The 18,139-nt window shown below is 40.3% G+C and overlaps 1 protein-coding gene across 2 annotated transcripts in view; it reads left to right on the top strand.

Annotated features, from left to right (window-relative positions):
• Positions 1 to 859: 859 nt before the first annotated feature.
• Positions 860 to 18,139, top strand: part of Mid1 (midline 1) — a 118,558-nt gene continuing 101,278 nt past the window's right edge. The window contains exons 1-2 of one of the 2 annotated variants that reach the window (XM_038316183.1): positions 860 to 992; positions 12,988 to 13,703. In XM_038316183.1, the coding sequence (XP_038172111.1) occupies positions 13,044 to 13,703 (660 nt within the window). In that variant the 5' untranslated portion in view covers positions 860 to 992; positions 12,988 to 13,043. The remainder of the gene's footprint in view (positions 993 to 12,987; positions 13,704 to 18,139) is intronic. The other variant, XM_038316184.1, reaches the window with a different exon arrangement.

Genomic DNA, 18,139 nt, shown 5'->3' on the forward strand with positions numbered 1-18,139 from the left:
TGTGCATGCATAATTGAGTATCTATGTGTTCATGCACTTGTATGCTCTTAGTTGTATATTAAGGTAATCCACATAATGTAAAGGTCTTTTAAGAAGAAAATGTGAATGACTTACTCTATCTGTATAGGGGGTCGTTCCTCCTACTGTAAATTGAAAACTAACTTCAGCCAGGAGGTGGTGGCTCACACCTTTAATCCAGCACTCGGGAAGCAGAAGCAGGGAGATCTCTGTGAATTCGAGGCCAACCTGGTCTACAAGAGCTAGTTCCAGGACAGGCTCCAAAGCTACAGAAATATGGTGTCAAAAAAAGGAAAAAAAAAAACCCTAACTTCTTTCAGAAATTAAACCTGAATTGTGAGGCTAAAGAAACAAAATAATGAGCATATTATTTTTAAAACAAAGAAACCACCACTCAGAGCGTAGTGAAATAATATGCTCAGTTAGTTGGGTGTTAAAAGGACCCAAGGTGTGGGAAGTGTGAGTTTCTGAACCCCCAAGCTGGGAAGGGTAGTACCTGATCGTAGCATGGAGAGCTGATGTTCTGCCTCTGGCTTCAGATACCATCCTTCCAGTTATCTGAGCCACCGCCGGTCCCTGAGAGCAAGGAGAGTGCTGATCTCAGTGCCAAGTCATCTTGCTTCTGGGCCAGGCAGTGGGTGTTAGCCTGACCTGAGCTGCCTTTCCATTTTATTTCAGCTGAACACTGACTGGGATAGGGGACAGGGAAGTCACAGTGGGGACCGTGGAAAAGGCAGTTGACTCTTCAACTCAGGCAACCCTGGCGGAGGGGATGAGGTGGAGCTGGCCTTCCTGGAATTGTTGGACCGACTTTCCTGTTGTGTTTCATTGCCGACTCTCTCACAGACACAGGACCGCTCCAGCTCTGCCTGCCACCCACTACCTGCTCTCAGTGGCCTGTCTATCATTTTCTGGAACCCCATCCTCTACCTACAGCGATGTTTCTTCAAAAAGAACTAGTGTGCAGTCCGTTGGTGGGTATTTAAGGGGATCTGTTTGTCAGAGCCTTGAGTGGTGCTCTAAGGACTCTTAAGTACCAGTGTAGGAGCTTGGGCTTTCAGCCTGTTTCCCAGGCTTCTAGGAATGCATTGCATGATTGAGGCTTTCTAGGGCTTTTCTTAACTGTTGAGACAGTGACACAGGGATTGCTCTTTTTCATTGCCATGAGTGTCTTTTGCTTGCCTGTGTGTGTAGATGAACTTCCAGGAGGATTTAAACATTCTGTTAAGTAAATTTGGAAGACTGGGTTTCAATTACAATAACCAGACTGTGTGACCCAGCTCCCATTTCCCCTTAATTTTGGTCATTAAAACCTTCATATCCCCACAGACATCTGCCATGATTCCAAATGATTCTTTTCAGGAATGTTCATTCATTATTAATCAGGTTGCATGGTCAGGCAAGTGTGTGATTATTTTAAAGAATGTCCTAGAGATCCAATTACTAAAAGTGCATGTGTTACAGGCAGATGTGGAAGGATGCAAAAAGGGCTGCTTAATAGTTTGATTTGATTTGTATGAATTCCACCAGGTGTTTAATGACATTGTCTTCCCTACTTCTCATGCCAGGCAAAATTTCATTTGCAACTTGATTTATCCTAACTAAAACAAACAATAAATTTTAAGTTGTTCTAATGTCCTAATTGATGGTTTAAAAACTCAAGGCTCGCATCTTGGTGCTTATCTGCTTGTCGTTTTTGCTTTAGTCAGTTCAGTCCCCCTGGATTCCTCCAATTTGTTTGGCAGCAATTCATACTTGTCTGTTACCAATTAAATGAATTTGGATGTGCTGACACGTGAAGGTTACATGTAGTGATACTGTAATTGTAGAGTAATGTGCATTACTTGTAGAATGTGACTGGAACAAACTTCTCCCACAAGTTCCTACTCAATGCAGTATTTATATTAGAAAATCTATTTTGTCTGTGTACTGTTCTCTGTCATAACAAGAGTGTGAAATTGCTAAATATTGTAGGTCCCATTCCCAGACTTCCAAAATGACTTTAAATCCAAGAGAATCTCCTCTCTTTCCACAAAGCCCCATTTTTTTTGTCATTTTTGCCTCCCCTGAGGGTGATAATCACTAAAGTAGCCTTGAGTAGTGTGTTGATTATTAACTGAACGTTAAATACTAAGCTACATAGTTGAATAGGCAGATGTTGTGTTCTTGTATTACGTCATTTAAAATTTGTATTTGTAGTGAGTTCATCTTGCATATAGGAGCCAGTTTTTACTGAAGTTATTCTATTCTTTCCTGGGTTAGGAAATTGCACTCTTATGGATGAAAGCACGTTCTTTCTCAGCTCAGCCTCTTGCAATCTCACATACTCGGGTTGATTCTGTGTTTCCCATAATTCATTTTGAGCCTTTCAGAGTCTGTATTCTGCTGGTCCATGATAAAAAAAAAATCATTCCATGTTCTTCAAAAGATATAGTACCTATCATTCTATAATAAGAATGACGCCATACCCAAAGCTCTAACATCAGTAAGTCAACTTACTTTTAGGTTCTCCCAGGTGATGGAGATAAGAGATATGGAACATGATTTTGAAATAAATAATACATTTTATTTCTGCCATTTTCAGTGATGTTTGTTGCTCACAGTTCTTTTAGCAGCTAACCTTTGTGAAACCAATTATATATGTCTTGATGTAGCTTTTTGTTGTGTTAAAGCTGCAGTTCTCAATTTGTGTGCCTAGACTCTTTTAACAGTACTCTATATCCAAAAATATTTACATTCATAGTGGTAGGAAAATTACGGTTTTGAAATAATAGTGAAAATAACTTATTGTTGGGGGTCAGTGCAGTATGAAGAGCTGTATTAAAGTTTTGCAGCATTAGGAAGGTTGAGAACCATGTGTTAAAGCTTTTGTTATCTGGGTTGTATTTTAGTAAATGTAAATATTAGTTTCCATAGTCTAAAGGATATTTGGACTAAAACCACATGAAGTACCTTGTGAATGAATCATCTAGGAAGTGGGTGGGAAACATTTGCTATTGACAATCAATCACAAGTAACCCAAAGGTGGTTTTTCCAGTTTGTTCCTTGACCCTACCAATTTGGCTGATTTTGATGATATTCAGAGCTGTTCAGTGAGAGACTGAGAGTGAAATTATTCATGCGTTGCTTGTGTGATCTTCTTTCTAGTTTCCAAATGAGAACAATAATTATGTTTCATGCAGTGTGCAAACAGAACACAGAATACGGGCAGGTGGGTAAAGGATACAGCTTCTCTGCGATACCTAATTCTTAATCTGATTCTTTTTTAAAATTAGAATTTAAAATGACATCTATTTATTTGTGCATTTGCACAAGCTTGCTTGTGGTGTGTGTGTGTGTGTGTGTGTGTGTGTACATGAGTGCACACATCTGGCATGTCCATGGAGGTCAGAGAACAACTTGTGAGAGTCAGTTCTCTATTTCAGCACGCAGGTTCTGAGGATCAGAGCCGAGTCTTCAATTTTGGCAGTAGGTGCCTTCCTTTACACACTAAGCCATCTTCCCAGCACTCAGTTCAACTTTTGAGTATGAAAGTGAAAGTTGCATGGTCTGGATGTCTGAACAAGAATGCCTGCCTGCTGAGTTTGATCGTGAATTAAAGCTTGCAATGAATGCTGTCTTAATGGGATCCTAGATGTTTTTTCAAGGTCAAGCTTATGTTAACTGTATGAAAATAGAGTTCCTGGGAGGCTTCCCAGACTACCATTGTGAAATTCTAACACAGAACAAGATGACAGCAAAAGATTTAACAACATAGGCTTGGAGCTTATATGTTTTGTCTGCATTGACTTCCTAGGAGAGTTTAAAACAATAGATGAGTCCAATAGGCAGAAGCCCATGGGTTGTTCCTTAAGAGTACCTATCCCGGGTTTCCCCAAACCTTTTTTTCTAAAGAAAAGCCTTGCAGCTGAGGTCCCTGTGCCATGCCTCTTGTATTGGAAATTTTCTCCTTCCCTTTGTTTTCTCCTATAGTCTATGCCAAAAACAAAGACAATACCCCACCCCAGGAAAGTTCTTCTGGAATGAATGCTTTCTTCAATATAAAAATGCCTTAGTATGAAGAAACCTGGAAGCTACAGGAAGCAAGGAAGTAATTTTTTCTGCTCAGGTCACTAGATCACTTGAACCATCACCCTGTACCAAGATTCTGTTATCCTTCCAGCCCTCCCCACCTCCACCAGCTTTTTATTCCTTTGTTAATTCATTTTCCTTGACTCTCTGAGGTGTGAACTCTTGCATTCAGGTTTTATCCCCTGTAAGGGTGTGGTGGCCATTTGGTTCAAGTCACACATCCTGAAGAAGCCTGCATTTGAGACTATGAATGTTTTCTTCATAGGAAGCTTGTGTGTGTGTGTGTGTGTGTGTGTGTGTGTGTTTGTGGTGCCTGCTTATGCCTAAACTCTTGCATACCTGGATTATGCCTGAGTGATTCAGAATATATTGAGATAATAGAATGATTTGCATATAAAACTTGGGGGTTTCTTACTCTTTTGTGTAGGAGGAAACGATATTTTTCAATAAATAGTTTAGAGATTTGTTAAGTAGGGTTATTATGCCAGTTTATGTTTCTCAGCTTAAAGGGTTACTTTGTAACTGTTAAGTTTAAACATCTAGTACATGTCACACTGTTTACAGCTGTGTTTTTAAACAGTTCTTCCTTGTTTAATATGAAGTTGCCAAATACAATAGTGACCAGGACTCTTTGGGCCTCTGGAAGGTTCCATTCTCATTCACCATCCCCTCCCCTGAAACAGAGATTTAAAAAAAAACTGACATGAAACAAACAAACAACAGCAACAAAAAGATCTTTAAGGAAAATGATTAATGTAGGAAGAAAAGGAAAAGCCAAGTGCAAAGGGTGGAAAATGGTCTCATTTCTTGGGCCTGTGACTTAAGCAGTAAGGGGTAGTAAAGGTGTAACTTAAAGGTGTAGTTTGGAGAAACTTGGTAAAGATTTTAGAAATGGACATGAGTTGCAGGCAGGCATCATAGTTGGGCACCACGGGAATTTCTGTTTTATCCTCTGGAGAGAGAAGATATGAAAAAGCTGCAGTTCTGGGAACAGGTTACAAGCAGTAAACTCAAGGAGGAAATAGCAGGAGTAATTTGCATTTGGAGTTAGAGAGGGGCACAGTAGTTACGATCACTTCCGGCTCTTCTAGAGGACCAAAGTTTGGTTCCCATCACCCATTCAGGCAGCTTATAGAGGCCTATAACTTCGGCTCCATAGATTTCAGTGTCCTCTTCTGGCCTCTGAGGGCTTTTGCACTCTGGTGTATATACCCACACATAGACAAAGGCACACACGCAAATAAAAAATTAGACTTTAAGAAATCAAATTAAGAGGGTTAGTTTTCTTTATGGAGGAGAAGGCAATGGTCTAAACATGTAGTAGAATGTGTCTGGATCAGCAGGGAGCTATGACAAATTGGCACACATTTCTTACCGGATGATTTGAATTTTGGAGAGGATGAATGTATTTGTTTTTACTGATGCTATGTTACATTGTAACAAACCTGAGGGCTTTTAACATCACAAATCCATTATTTTATAGTTTTAGAAGTCTAACATCAAACATAAATTGCCTATTTATCAAAGTATCCACAGAGTTCTGCTTCTTTCTGGGCGCTGTGGGATATCATCCCCTTTTCATTCTTAAGTGACCAACTTCCAGAGGCAAAAAGTGTTCCTTGGCTTGTGCCCTTGTCCATTGTGTTCAAAGGAGCCATGGTTGGTTCTAGCCTTCCTCACATCACATCGCTCTGATTTCTTTTTTTAATGTTTCGAGACAGGATTTCTCTTTGTAGCTTTGGAGCCTGTCTTGGCACTTGCTTTGTAGCCCATGTTGACCTTAAACTCACAGAGATCCCCCTGCCTCTGCCTCCTGAATGCTGGACTTAAAGGCATGCACTAACACCACCCAGCCACCATCTTCCACTTTTGAGAAGTATTGTGATTCTTTTGAGTCTCTTGAATGGTTCTAGTTAATTCCTTTATTGCAGAATCAACTGTTCACAAGCCTTAATTATATCTTCCACTTTAATTTCTCTTTTCTCCTATTCCTTACATTACACACAGGTCCCAAGATGTAGCTTGTAGTCATCTTTGGGGCCATTACTCTGCTTTCTGTAGAGAGAAAGGAATAGAAAATGTGGCAGATTTCTCAATTTTGAAGATGGCAATTGAAGCACTTTGGGAAACACTTCCACAAAAGACAGGTTGGGGAAGGAAGTCAGTAACTTCCAAGGGGGTTGCATTCTGAGTCTGAAGCAGTCATAGACCATGAAGCAGAGGTTGGTCAACTCTGAACAGAAATGCCAGAAAAAAATGGTGCTTTGAGGTTCAATCCTAGAAATAACTTTCATGGAAAGTAACCATGAAATGAGTGAGTACACTGGCTTGCCTCCTGGAAGGAAGGACCCACACTTAGAACACTTCGAGGCTTTTATGGACAGGAAGTCAACAGCAGTTAGAGAGAGAGCAACTAGAGAAGGAGAATTGAAATCGTAATGATATTCAGGAGAGGACCAGACCTGAAGAAGAAAGAGGCAGATAAACACCCACATTTTTATCCACCAGAGTTTTCATTTACATACTTTTCATTGTGAAGAAGTGCTTTCTTTGGTAAATGAGTTTCATGAGAAGAGGCTTGGCATCTAAGGATCCAAGGTCTCACTGAAATATGTCACTATCCTCTTTCTAAGATTATCCTACTTCTGGACATGATTAGAATGAGTGCTAGAATTGTGGGGCACATGTGTGGACTCATGCTCCAGGACACTCGGGCAGCTTACGTGCAGCATGGTGAATGTCCTACACTTTTTTGTTTATCTGGTCAGCTCCTCCTTTGCTTACTATTCTGCTCTATTCTAGTAGATCAACTACATCCAGGCAAGCAAAGATGTTGAATTACTGCTGTTCCCAGTTTGGCGCAAAGGGTTCCCATGATTATCCCTTCCTCCTCCGGAATCAAGACTAATCAGTCCATTCATAAAAATGTTGAGCTATAGAACTTCCTGACAACGCTGTGCATGTGTGATTTCCTTCTATTGTAATAAATTCTAAGACGCTAGCTAAAAAATACGGAAAGTGAACTGTGAAGGTTAGGCAGAAAACAAAAGAAAGATAACATTTTTATTGCACAAATCCTACCTGACCCCCACTATCTTGTGAATGAACCTTACTCAACTTTTGAAAGCTACCTCATCTTTTACCCTGGGGAAAACTTCCTGTCCCCTTTTCCTTTTGAACAGAGTAGCTCATTCTGTTTGTGGATTTCCTATTTCGCTATGTTGCACAATATTTTCTTTTCATTTTTAGATTTATTTTATATATGTGAGTGTTTCACACACACACATGTATCTGTGTACTACATTCATGACTAGTGCTTGTGGATGTCAGAGGAGGGAGTTAGAGTCCCTGAAACTGGAGTTACAGGTACTTTTGAGCTTCCATGTAGGTGATAGGAACTGAACCCAGGTCCTCTGCAAGTGCTCTTAACTGTCCGGTATTTTTTTCCTTCCTTAATGAATTGTTGAGGCACCAAGGCAAGGGCTAAACATTGCCTGAGCCTACCCCAGGACCAAGTGCATATAAAGATTTTAATATTTTAATAAAACATAAATAGTACTTTGATTTCTCTAGATATTTTTTTTCCTCATGGTTTATTTTTTTTTATATTTAAAAATTTCCATCTCCTTCCCTCCTCCTCCCTCCTCCCTCCCCTCCTCCTCCCCCTTCCCTCCCCTCCTTCTCCCCCTTCCCTCCCTTCCCCTCCACCCATACCTCCCCTCCCTCCCTCTCAAGACCAAGGAGCCATCAGGGTTCCCCACTCTATGCTAAGACCAAGGTCCTCCCAACTCCCCCCAGGTCCAGGAAGGTGATCGACCAAGCTGAGAAGGCTCCCACAGAGCCCGTCCATGCAGAAGATATTTTAAATGGTAGAAAATAAGACAGGCTAATTTCTTGAAGAGGGGAATGGTATATGTAGATATTATTGAGTAATGAAGAAGATATGTGGCAACTTATGGATAAACGTGGATTGTAGAGTTTATTGTAGATATCAACTAAGTGCCCCTTCCCTTTTGCAATTATGTGAACCAGCGACTTAGAAATTTGGCTGAACTTCACTTATCACATCTAGCTATTTTCTCAGCACTTAATTCAGTTAACTATTTACAGTGTAGACATTTGCCCAAAGCACCATGCTGAGTACTCTGGCAGTAAAAGGAAAAGATTCAGATCTGAGCAGCTGCTATTAAATCATTCCTACATGAATTGCCCCGAGCACTGAACTCACATCATTTCCACTGATGTCAGGGTGAAATCCCATTGCAAAGAATTTCCTGTTAACAAGGGAACATGTACTCGCTTGTCCACGTCTGGCTCCTCCATCTTTGCTGTTCTTGTCACACATCTGGCATTCTGGTCAGGCCTCTCTGCTGCTGATTTTCCTTTGTTTTCTGGCCAGTTGTGTCCTCCTCTCGCCTCTAAAACTAAGACCTGTAGGTCAGCTCTGGCTCATTATCTGTCAAAATGCAGCTATGTCAGAGCCTAGCTATGCAATTCTTTTATGTGCCTTTATGATTATTTCTGCAACACATACCCTATGCCCCCCCCCAATTATTACCCTGCCATTTATATAGAAAGCTTGCTGACTTCTGTTTTACTGGATGACAGACCCTTAAAGGAAGAAGCTGTATTTTACTCATTCAGCTTCAGCCCAGTACAGTTGAAGAAATCAATGAGTGTTCGAGTTTATTGTACATCGGACATTATTCTAGCTATTTGTGACACAGCCTCCAAAGAGGAAAAAAAAGTCTCTGATCTTATACAGCACTGTCCAGTTCTAGGGACATTAAAGGGAGACATGAATAAACAAAGTAATGGAATATGTTAGCAATAGATATATGGAGTACAATAGACTGAGGTAAAACAAGAAGGACTTCTAGAATGGGTGGGTAGTTATGGTGGTAGTGGTGTGGAATTAGTTTCATGTGGGTTCAGATAAGGTGACTGTGGAGCCCAGAATCATGTGGATCCCAAAGACTGTATATGCGGAGTGAGAGTTGGAATGCATTTGGCATATCTGTGGATTGACGAGGAAGCCATGTGCCCCAAGCAGAACAAAAAAAGGAGTAGCGTGGGAGGAAATGAGCTCACTGTCTGAGTCTGTTTTCTAGTGCTGGTTTTATTGTGGTGAATTTCCCTTTGACTGACATGGGAAGCCCCTGAAGGGAAGAACAGAAGAAAGGCAGAATCTGTCATGTTTTAACAGGTTCTCTAGCTTCTGATTGGGGATTAGACTGTAAGGAAAAGGACAAGAGTGAGAAGAAGCCATGAAAGCATTCAGAAAGGTCTTGTGATCGCCCAGGTATTAGATGATGATGGCTTGGCTCATGATAACAGAGGTGGAGCAATGGCAACCCAAGGTTCTCTCTTTTGGGACCAACTTAATACCCAGCATACAGTAGCCTTCTCTTGACTAGGTAAATAAAATGTCAGCATTTCCATTGGACGCACAGTGGAATCACCCCTGGGAATTCCCATGCTACCTCTGTGAGATGGAATCTGACACTTCCATGAAAAACACAGTCATCGTGCAATATTTATCTTTCCCTGTCTGACTTGTTTCACTTGTCATAATGCCCTCTGGTTGCATACATGTTGCCACAAATGACAGAATTCCATTGTTTTTTTGTAACCAAATCATATTTCATTGTGTGTGCGTGCCGCATTTCTTTATCTAGTCATCCATTTATAAACACTTAGGTCGTTCCCATAGCATGGCAACTGCGACTAATGTTACAAGAAACATGGGAATGCCAATCTCTCTGACATCCTCGTTTTACGTCTGATCATATGGCATGCTATTTTCAGTTTTAATAAGTTAAAAAAAATTCATTTTGTATACTTGTGTTCCCTGTACATCAGTGTCTATCTGTATATTCACATGTGTGTAGGCATTCTAATGTGTGCGAGCGTATGATGCAGCCAGAGCTCTATAGGCCTAGTCTGGCTAACCAGTTTGCTCTGGGAGATGGATTCCCAGGTGGTCTCCATGCCCACCTAGTGTTGATGTGGCTTCTGGGAAACTGAGCTCCAGTCTTCATGATGTATGACAGGCACTTTAACTGTTGACAATGTGACAATGTACCCATTCCCACTTTGAAGGAATTTTTTTTGTCTTTTTTTAAGTGTCAGGGTCTGGTGGTAGTCCAGACCATAAATTATTTCTCTAGACCAGACCCCAACATAAACGATTTCTCTCTGGACTGGCGTAGGAGCCATGGGAATAAAGACACAACTCACATGGCTTTATGGGTAGGGAGATTCTCAGTGGTCCCTCATGAAGTCCTGAGTTCACATCCTGAAGAATTTCCTCTTATTTATCCTCCAAACAGTCTTTATATCAAAACTTAATTTAGGCGATATACATTAGCATTCTGTCTCCTAGGTAACCAGGTGAATGGCTTTCAGTCACATCCACAACTACCTGTCTGCTGTGTAAGCTAGCTAGGTTTGAATTAACATCTCTATCAGGCATCCTCCAAATTATAAAGAAAGGAGGAACAACATCTTGACCTTTTGTTAGGACAGTGACAGCCTGTCTGCAGGGCTATGTGACCACCTCAGGTGGGGCCTATGGCTTCAGAGCCTGGCTGCCACACCATATGAAAATATGGGCCTACATTCAAGATTCTCACACTTTCTTTTTAGGTATTGGCTTATAATACTGCAAGGTATGGAATACTATATAAATATAGTATAAATATGTATGCTATATTTATACCATATGCTACATAAATATGTGCAAATACTACATATGTGAAAATAAAAATTAAATGAAAATAATTGGCTGTGCATGGTGGGTGGTGTGCTTCTCTGATAGTGGTTTGTTCTGATGGTCCCAACACTCACGAGACAGAGGCAAGAATATTTCAAGTTTATGACCAACCTGTAATATATAGCAAGGCCTCCCTACCTCAAAAAAAAATGTAAAACAGGAATATATTTAAATACGCAAATAACATAAACATTAACAGCAACTATCACAGAACAGAACATAGTTTCCTATGCTCTTTTCAGGCCTATACTTTCCTTTTGATTTCTGTGCTTCCAGTAGTAAAGGAGCAGAAATTTGACACAGGGAAAATTCTTTATCTACAGTTAATCAAAGTCTTGCTTAATATGCAAAATCTTTCGATTTCTTCAGAGCCAAAGTGGGGCTGGTGAAGGTTTTGGAGAAGAGCAGCCTTTGGCTTTACATTGCAGCCTGGAAGATGAGTAAGCGCCAGCCTTGCAAATTGCAGCCACTCCTTTATTAGGTAGTAAATGTGAGTGACCGTTCCTCGGCTGCTAGTTTGCTCTTCTAGTGTTTAACAGGCCCAGGACCTACTTTATAGTCTTTACTGATTTTCTCCCACCTGGCAGTGAGGCGATGGTGTTTCACCAAAGCAGTGTGTGCCCTTCGTATTTCAGATGAATACTGTTTCATACGAGGTCAGATGATTCTAGAAACCTTGAATTTTGCCACGAAGCAGAGGTGTGAACACAAAATGCCCAACTAACTGTCAGAATCGCTAAACACAGCTTTGGAAGTGAAGCCTTCCCCAACTGAGAACTTTCTACCCTTGTGAGTGATTTGAACCTCCTGACCTGGTAAACTGCCCCATTCTCCCACAGCCTGCTGCACTGGGCTGCAGCTAATATGCCAGGCAGCATTTTGCGGCCCTCTACTAATGGCCCTGAAAGGGAGAAGGTTCAAAGGGGCTTAGTTCCCAGGCCTGCTAATGAGGATGAGGCCTCTTCACCCTAATGAACTGGTGCTTGTGTGGGATTCTTTGCCTTCCCTTTTTGAAGGGAAGGGAGGTGGGAGTTCACAAAAGCAGTGAGGTATTTATGGGACGGGGCGCATTCAGCTGGGCCACTCGAAGGTGGCCTGGAGGGGAGCAACAAAGCTGGCAGAGGTCATGCCTGGGCCAGCAGGACTGCGAGTATGAGACAAGACCTCCTGCCAGCCGGGCCTGTTGCTGGCAGCAGTGACAAGCCTGAAATAGGATAGTTTAGGCCAAGTGGGGCTGCACAGAAATCCTCAGCAGTTGTTGAATAGTCTTTCGACATTGCTTTCTAAACTGTAATTATCATTGTTCAAACTTATCAAATGTATCTGATTGTATTAGTCATTGGATTACAGCCTTCAAAATGACGCCTGGATACTTTTCTCTATTCTTCTCTGCCACCCATTCTGGATTAAGCAATAGAAGAATAATGAGAATATACCAAAAATATTGCCTCTACTATGATCATCTTTGTGCAAATACATGTTTTTTTTCCCTCAAGAATGTCTTGGAAAATGATGCCCTGAACTTAAACATTATTTCTACTGTAGTGTATACATTTGAGTTCATATATACTTAAGGCTCATATTTATAGTGAGCACATCTGTATAGTTGAAAATCCTGACCTGCTATTGCAAACTGATAGTTCTTAAAATGCATATAGATTAATATGCAAGTTCACAAATTCCAAGTTGTGAATGGTTATCGTTCATCAGCAGCAGTTTCTTTATTTTAATTTTAACCAAAGGTAAAACTTGGTTGTGACATAAAACTATTCTGATCATATACCAGTTATAGAAGTTATAGTTTCAATTAATTTTCAGGTTGGAGTTAGATCTTTTAAAAGCCAAAATTGTGAAAACCATTTTAAAAAAACAATAAATAGTAGCAAAGAAAAAGAAAGCTGCCACTTTCAACAATCCGAACTTTGAGAAAATGCTAGGCTCATGGGTTGTTTTGTTTGGTTTTAGCATTTGCTCCCAGTTAAAAAGGCATTTGAAACATACCCTTCTTTTCCCTTCCATGGCCTGTGTTTGGAATTATCCTGAGATGCATTCAAAGTTGACAGCGCCCCCCACCTCCCCCTCTGACCCCTCATGCTTAATCCAATCTTACATTCTGTTTCCAGATAGCTGATCAGCTTCCTTGGATTTTACTGATGACCCCGGAGAGTTTTGCCTGAAGATGGAAACACTGGAGTCGGAGCTGACCTGCCCTATTTGTCTGGAGCTCTTTGAGGACCCTCTCCTGCTGCCCTGCGCACATAGCCTCTGCTTCAACTGCGCCCACCGCATCCTGGTCTCTCACTGTGCCACCAACGAGCCTGTGGAGTCCATCAGCGCCTTCCAGTGCCCCACCTGCCGGCATGTCATCACGCTCAGCCAGCGAGGTCTAGACGGGCTCAAGCGCAACGTCACCCTTCAGAACATCATTGACAGGTTTCAGAAAGCCTCTGTGAGCGGGCCCAATTCTCCCAGTGAGACCCGCAGGGAGCGGGCCTTTGACGGCAACACCATGTCTTCTGCTGAGAAGGTTCTCTGCCAGTTCTGTGACCAGGATCCTGCCCAAGATGCTGTGAAGACCTGTGTCACTTGTGAAGTGTCCTACTGCGATGAGTGCCTGAAAGCCACTCACCCGAACAAGAAGCCCTTTACAGGCCATCGTCTGATTGAGCCAATCCCGGACTCACACATCCGGGGGCTGATGTGCCTGGAGCACGAGGATGAGAAGGTGAATATGTACTGTGTGACCGATGACCAGTTAATCTGTGCCTTGTGTAAACTGGTTGGGCGGCACCGCGATCATCAGGTGGCAGCTTTGAGTGAGCGCTATGACAAATTGAAGGTTAGTCCGATCTGCCTTAAGCCAACCCCTTTCTGCCAGCAAATGTCATGGAAATAAAAAGTGTATTCACTGCTAGCTACATGGCGGGGGAAGGTTTGCTCTTCACCTTTGTTGTCTGATTAGTTGTAGCATGTTTTTGGCAGCCCGTAAATGTTACACAATGAGGGTATCTTGTAAAAGTTGACTGCTGCTTGTAATTTTAGTGTTGTCAAGGTGAGGGCAAATTCGAAATATCTGGATGCTTTTCAACCCTTGCCGTCTGTCTGGGTAATTTTCAGTGTATGCAGTTCTTTAAAAGAGAGGAGAGAGAGAGGAAGATGGGCGAGGGAAAGGAGTGAGAAAAGGGGGGATGGAAGATAAAAATCGATCTGGTGAGCATTTATGGACGTTTATTTTTCTCACTCATTGAGGAAAACTAATTTCCTCACATTATAACTTTGTCTAGTTACTGCACAAACAAAAGACTAGAAGGAAGAATGTCTGCAGAGAATGTGGGATTTTAGAGGACATGTGACCTCCTTTTGTAAATGATATTCGGCTTACTGGTGAACTATCATGTTCTAACAGTCTCACGTTTCATGAGAGTGTTCCTGACAGTATACGCTTCTTTTATTTTGTGACTTTACAGGCAAGACTGTCTGAACTTTGCTTCCTTCTAGTAGGAAATTATCCAAATTCCAGCTTGGGGGATAGTAATTAATATGGTTACATGGTAACTTAAAAAAATCACTCTCTAAATAAGGTTAGAAATCACCAGGGAAGAAATAAAAACGAAATCATCTCCTGTTGTCTGTTCAACTTCAGTTGATGGTGGGCCTAATTACTGCACACTAAGCTAAGAGAGTTTGAGTGAGGTATTATACTCATCAGCTAATTTTAGATCACAAGATACTAATTAAAAGGAAAGGAAGTATAATTTAAAAGCTGAAGTCCTTCCTTTCAGGAAAAACATAGCAACTTGTTGAGTAAACAAAATGAATCAGATGATGCAGAGAGTATTATTGCTCAGAGAATATCATCACCTTTAACAAATGGCTCCTTTCCCTTCTCATACTAATGAGCAGTTGCATTTACTTGGGCTACATGGTTGATTTTGCGACTATGAGGATTAACAAACCACATCTGGGATTCCACTTTGTGATTTCTTGACACACTGAGGCAAGTCGACATGCTAAAGTGAATCTCTGCTTCTAAGTGTCAGCGGGGAAACAAACGCAGTACCTGCACAGCATGGCTCCCTTCAAATGTCCAAGGAGTGAGGGGTGGTAGATGATCCATCTTTTCACCTCACAGAGGACGCTTGCCACAAGAATTTAGGTATCACAGGCAAGAGAAGATAGACACCCATTACATTCCACTGCATTGCAGAGCGGTAACAGAGAAAAGTATCATTAAAGTGGATAACAGGGATAGGAATGTGCATGAAATTACGACTAAGTCAATGTTTCAAAATTCCAGATGGTTGTCAGTATATAAAATCCAAGGTGATCTCCTTTTAACCTTTCTTGTCTTGGGAGGTAAAGAACTTTGGGATGACTGAATAGAGACCTTTGATCTTTCTTTCTTTCTTGATCTTTACCAAGAAAATGTTCTTTTTATTGGATTAAGGATTGTTTGTTAGAACAATATCGTCATAATGAGGTTGCATATTCAACAGCTCCCAGGCTTGCTATTTACATTTGATAATCAGCTTCTGCTCATTTTCTGTGTGCTGTCACAGCTCAGTTATTAATTATTTATGTAACATCTTCAAATTTATGAGGAGATATTGCAATAGCCCTTTCTGTGTTGAAAATACAAATCTTCAGTCCAGTTCATTTGTCTAATCAAGCCAAAGAATTAACAGTCCTTGATATTGCCACAGGGAGGGCCTGACAATTAACCATGTTGCATATTTTATTTTCTAATTTCAGAAATATAGGCATATAAACAACATTCCATGCATGGAAACACATGTGCAGCTGTTCAACAAAATATATTCATAAGCAATTATTTACAGTTATTCCATGAAATGTGCTTTTAAGCGTTTGCATGGAAAACATAGCAACAGAGCATGTTTGTTCAGAAACATGCCATTTATGTTAGAATAAAATATCATAAACACATAGGACATTTGCGAGGTGATGAGATTATGTCACCACAAATTGATGAACACATGTACTTTCTTGTGTTGCTGAAAACCCAGTATAATACAAATGCTGTTTTTTTAAAAAAAGAATTAATAGCATAATGAACAGACCCAAACCAAGGAATTGTGTGTTTTTATTAGTTATCACAGTGATCTGAAAAGGTAAATGGTGCTTTGTGGGATTTCATATTGATATATATTTGTACTGATATGATTGTGAAGAATAATAGTTCCTTTGAAATGCACACTTGGGGGAGAATTTTTTAATTACATCAAATTTCAGTGTGAAAGATGTATGGTTCTGTAAAGAAATAAAATATGGCTGGGCATGGTTGTGCATGCCTTTAATTCCAGCATTCAGGAGGCAGAGGCAGAGAGGCAGGTGGATATCTATGAGTTCAAGGCCTGCTTGGTCTTCATAGTGACCTCCAGGCCAGAAAAGGCTTTATATATAGACATTTTAAAGCATCATTTTAATTGAATTTTAAGAAACCCTCCGGTCCTACAAACTCTGGTTAAAGACTCGATCTGTGGACCACATAACTGACATATAAGAGAGTTTAATAATGCACTCTAGAGTTTCCAAGAAATTACAGTGTAACAATTCCTCTTATACTGTGCTCGCATACCATATTGGGCCTCTTGTTTCTTTACTCGAGTTACACCTATAAAATTTGCCAACACAGAAAAATTGACCGTTCATTGTCCTTCACTCCCCCCTTGAAACAAGCTAAAACTGAAGTCCAAAACTGTTTGAGCTATGCTTTCTTTAAAGGCTGACTGTGGGAGTTTCTTCACACAAAATAGCTTGCAACAAACCAACCCACTGAGATTTTCAAATTATTCCTCCAACAGTTCCAGTTAAAACTCAGATTTCTTTATGTAGCCCTTTACATATGAAAGCAGAGGTGGGAGATTTTGCTCCTAGGTTTATTTTATTTTATTTTATTGAGATAAGCCCTCACTATATTGCCTTGACTTGTATGTAGTCGTTATATACAACCCAGGTTGGCCTTGAAGTCTCAGTAGTTTTCCGGCCTCAGCAATATAAGTGTATACTATCATACCCAGATGAGGCTCTATTGTATTGAAAGTCTTTCCCAATTGACAATAATGGCATGAGAAGATACTGAGCTAGAGATTGTTTTCTTTGTTTTTCTTAGAATTTCTTTATTGTGTTTCTACTATAAAAATAGAAATAGGACTGGGCCTGGTTGCATAGGTCTATAATCCTAGTTATTCTCTAGAGGCTGAGGCGGGAAGATAGTAAGAGTTCAGGGCCAGCTGGGGCAACATAATGTGTGACATCCTCTTTTAAAATAAGAAGTAAAAGAAAGGACTGGAGCTACTGTTCGGTGGGAGAGAGCTTGCCTAAAATGTGAGATGCTCTGGATTCAAATGCCAGTACCACCCCAAATCCCAATTACATATGATGCAAGAACTAGGCCAGTGTGTGTGTGTGTGTGTGTGTGTGTGTGTGTGTCTGTGTGATATAGACACACATTGTGTATCTGCATGCATATATGCATTGCTTATGTTAATATTAGAATCTTCATAATTTTGAATTATATGTAGCTAAATTGATGTTTCCAGTATTCCCTTTATGGCAGACAATCAATAGCAACAACTATAACAATGTTAGCTGTGTTCTTAGAATCTTAATAGTTTAACTATTCTCCTATTACCCTAAATGTTTTTTAACTATTCCTCCTATTACCTTGAATATTTTAATGACATCTTGAATATTTGGTGGTTTAATGGAAGTAATTACTGGATCTTTTTGGGTCATTGAAGTTCCAAACATACGCATACAAAAATTTTTTTCATTTAAATGTATATGGCATATGGTCTTATTTATGTACACAACATTGCTTACTAAGCATTAGAATTTTTGTTTATTGTATCTTAAATTTTCTATAATCTCATCAACTGGTCTTGTCTGCATTTAAACTTTCCACTAAAAAGAGTGAACTTTTTAAGATCTTTTCATACAGTGTCATTTTTCTTGTTTCAAGACTTTTGAAGCTATGTTATTGATAACATACAAGACTATATACCTTTTGAGAGGTAATAAGTTAATTCCGTTTACTAACTGAAGATAATATGTACCGAAATAGTCACCATCTTCATGGAGGTAACAGATTAGTAGGGAATTCTAACAGCCAAATAGATTTTCTATTGCTGGTGGAGGAATTCATAATTGTGTCCAAAAACAAGGACACAGATACCAGTCTGAGAGATGGAGAAATTCTTCCCAGAAAAGAAAATCTCCACATTACCACTTCCAAGTGTTGTATTAGACTTTGAA

The sequence above is a fragment of the Arvicola amphibius genome, chromosome X, assembly GCF_903992535.2.
Source record: "Arvicola amphibius chromosome X, mArvAmp1.2, whole genome shotgun sequence".
In the NCBI taxonomy this organism is placed as follows: domain Eukaryota; kingdom Metazoa; phylum Chordata; class Mammalia; order Rodentia; family Cricetidae; genus Arvicola; species Arvicola amphibius.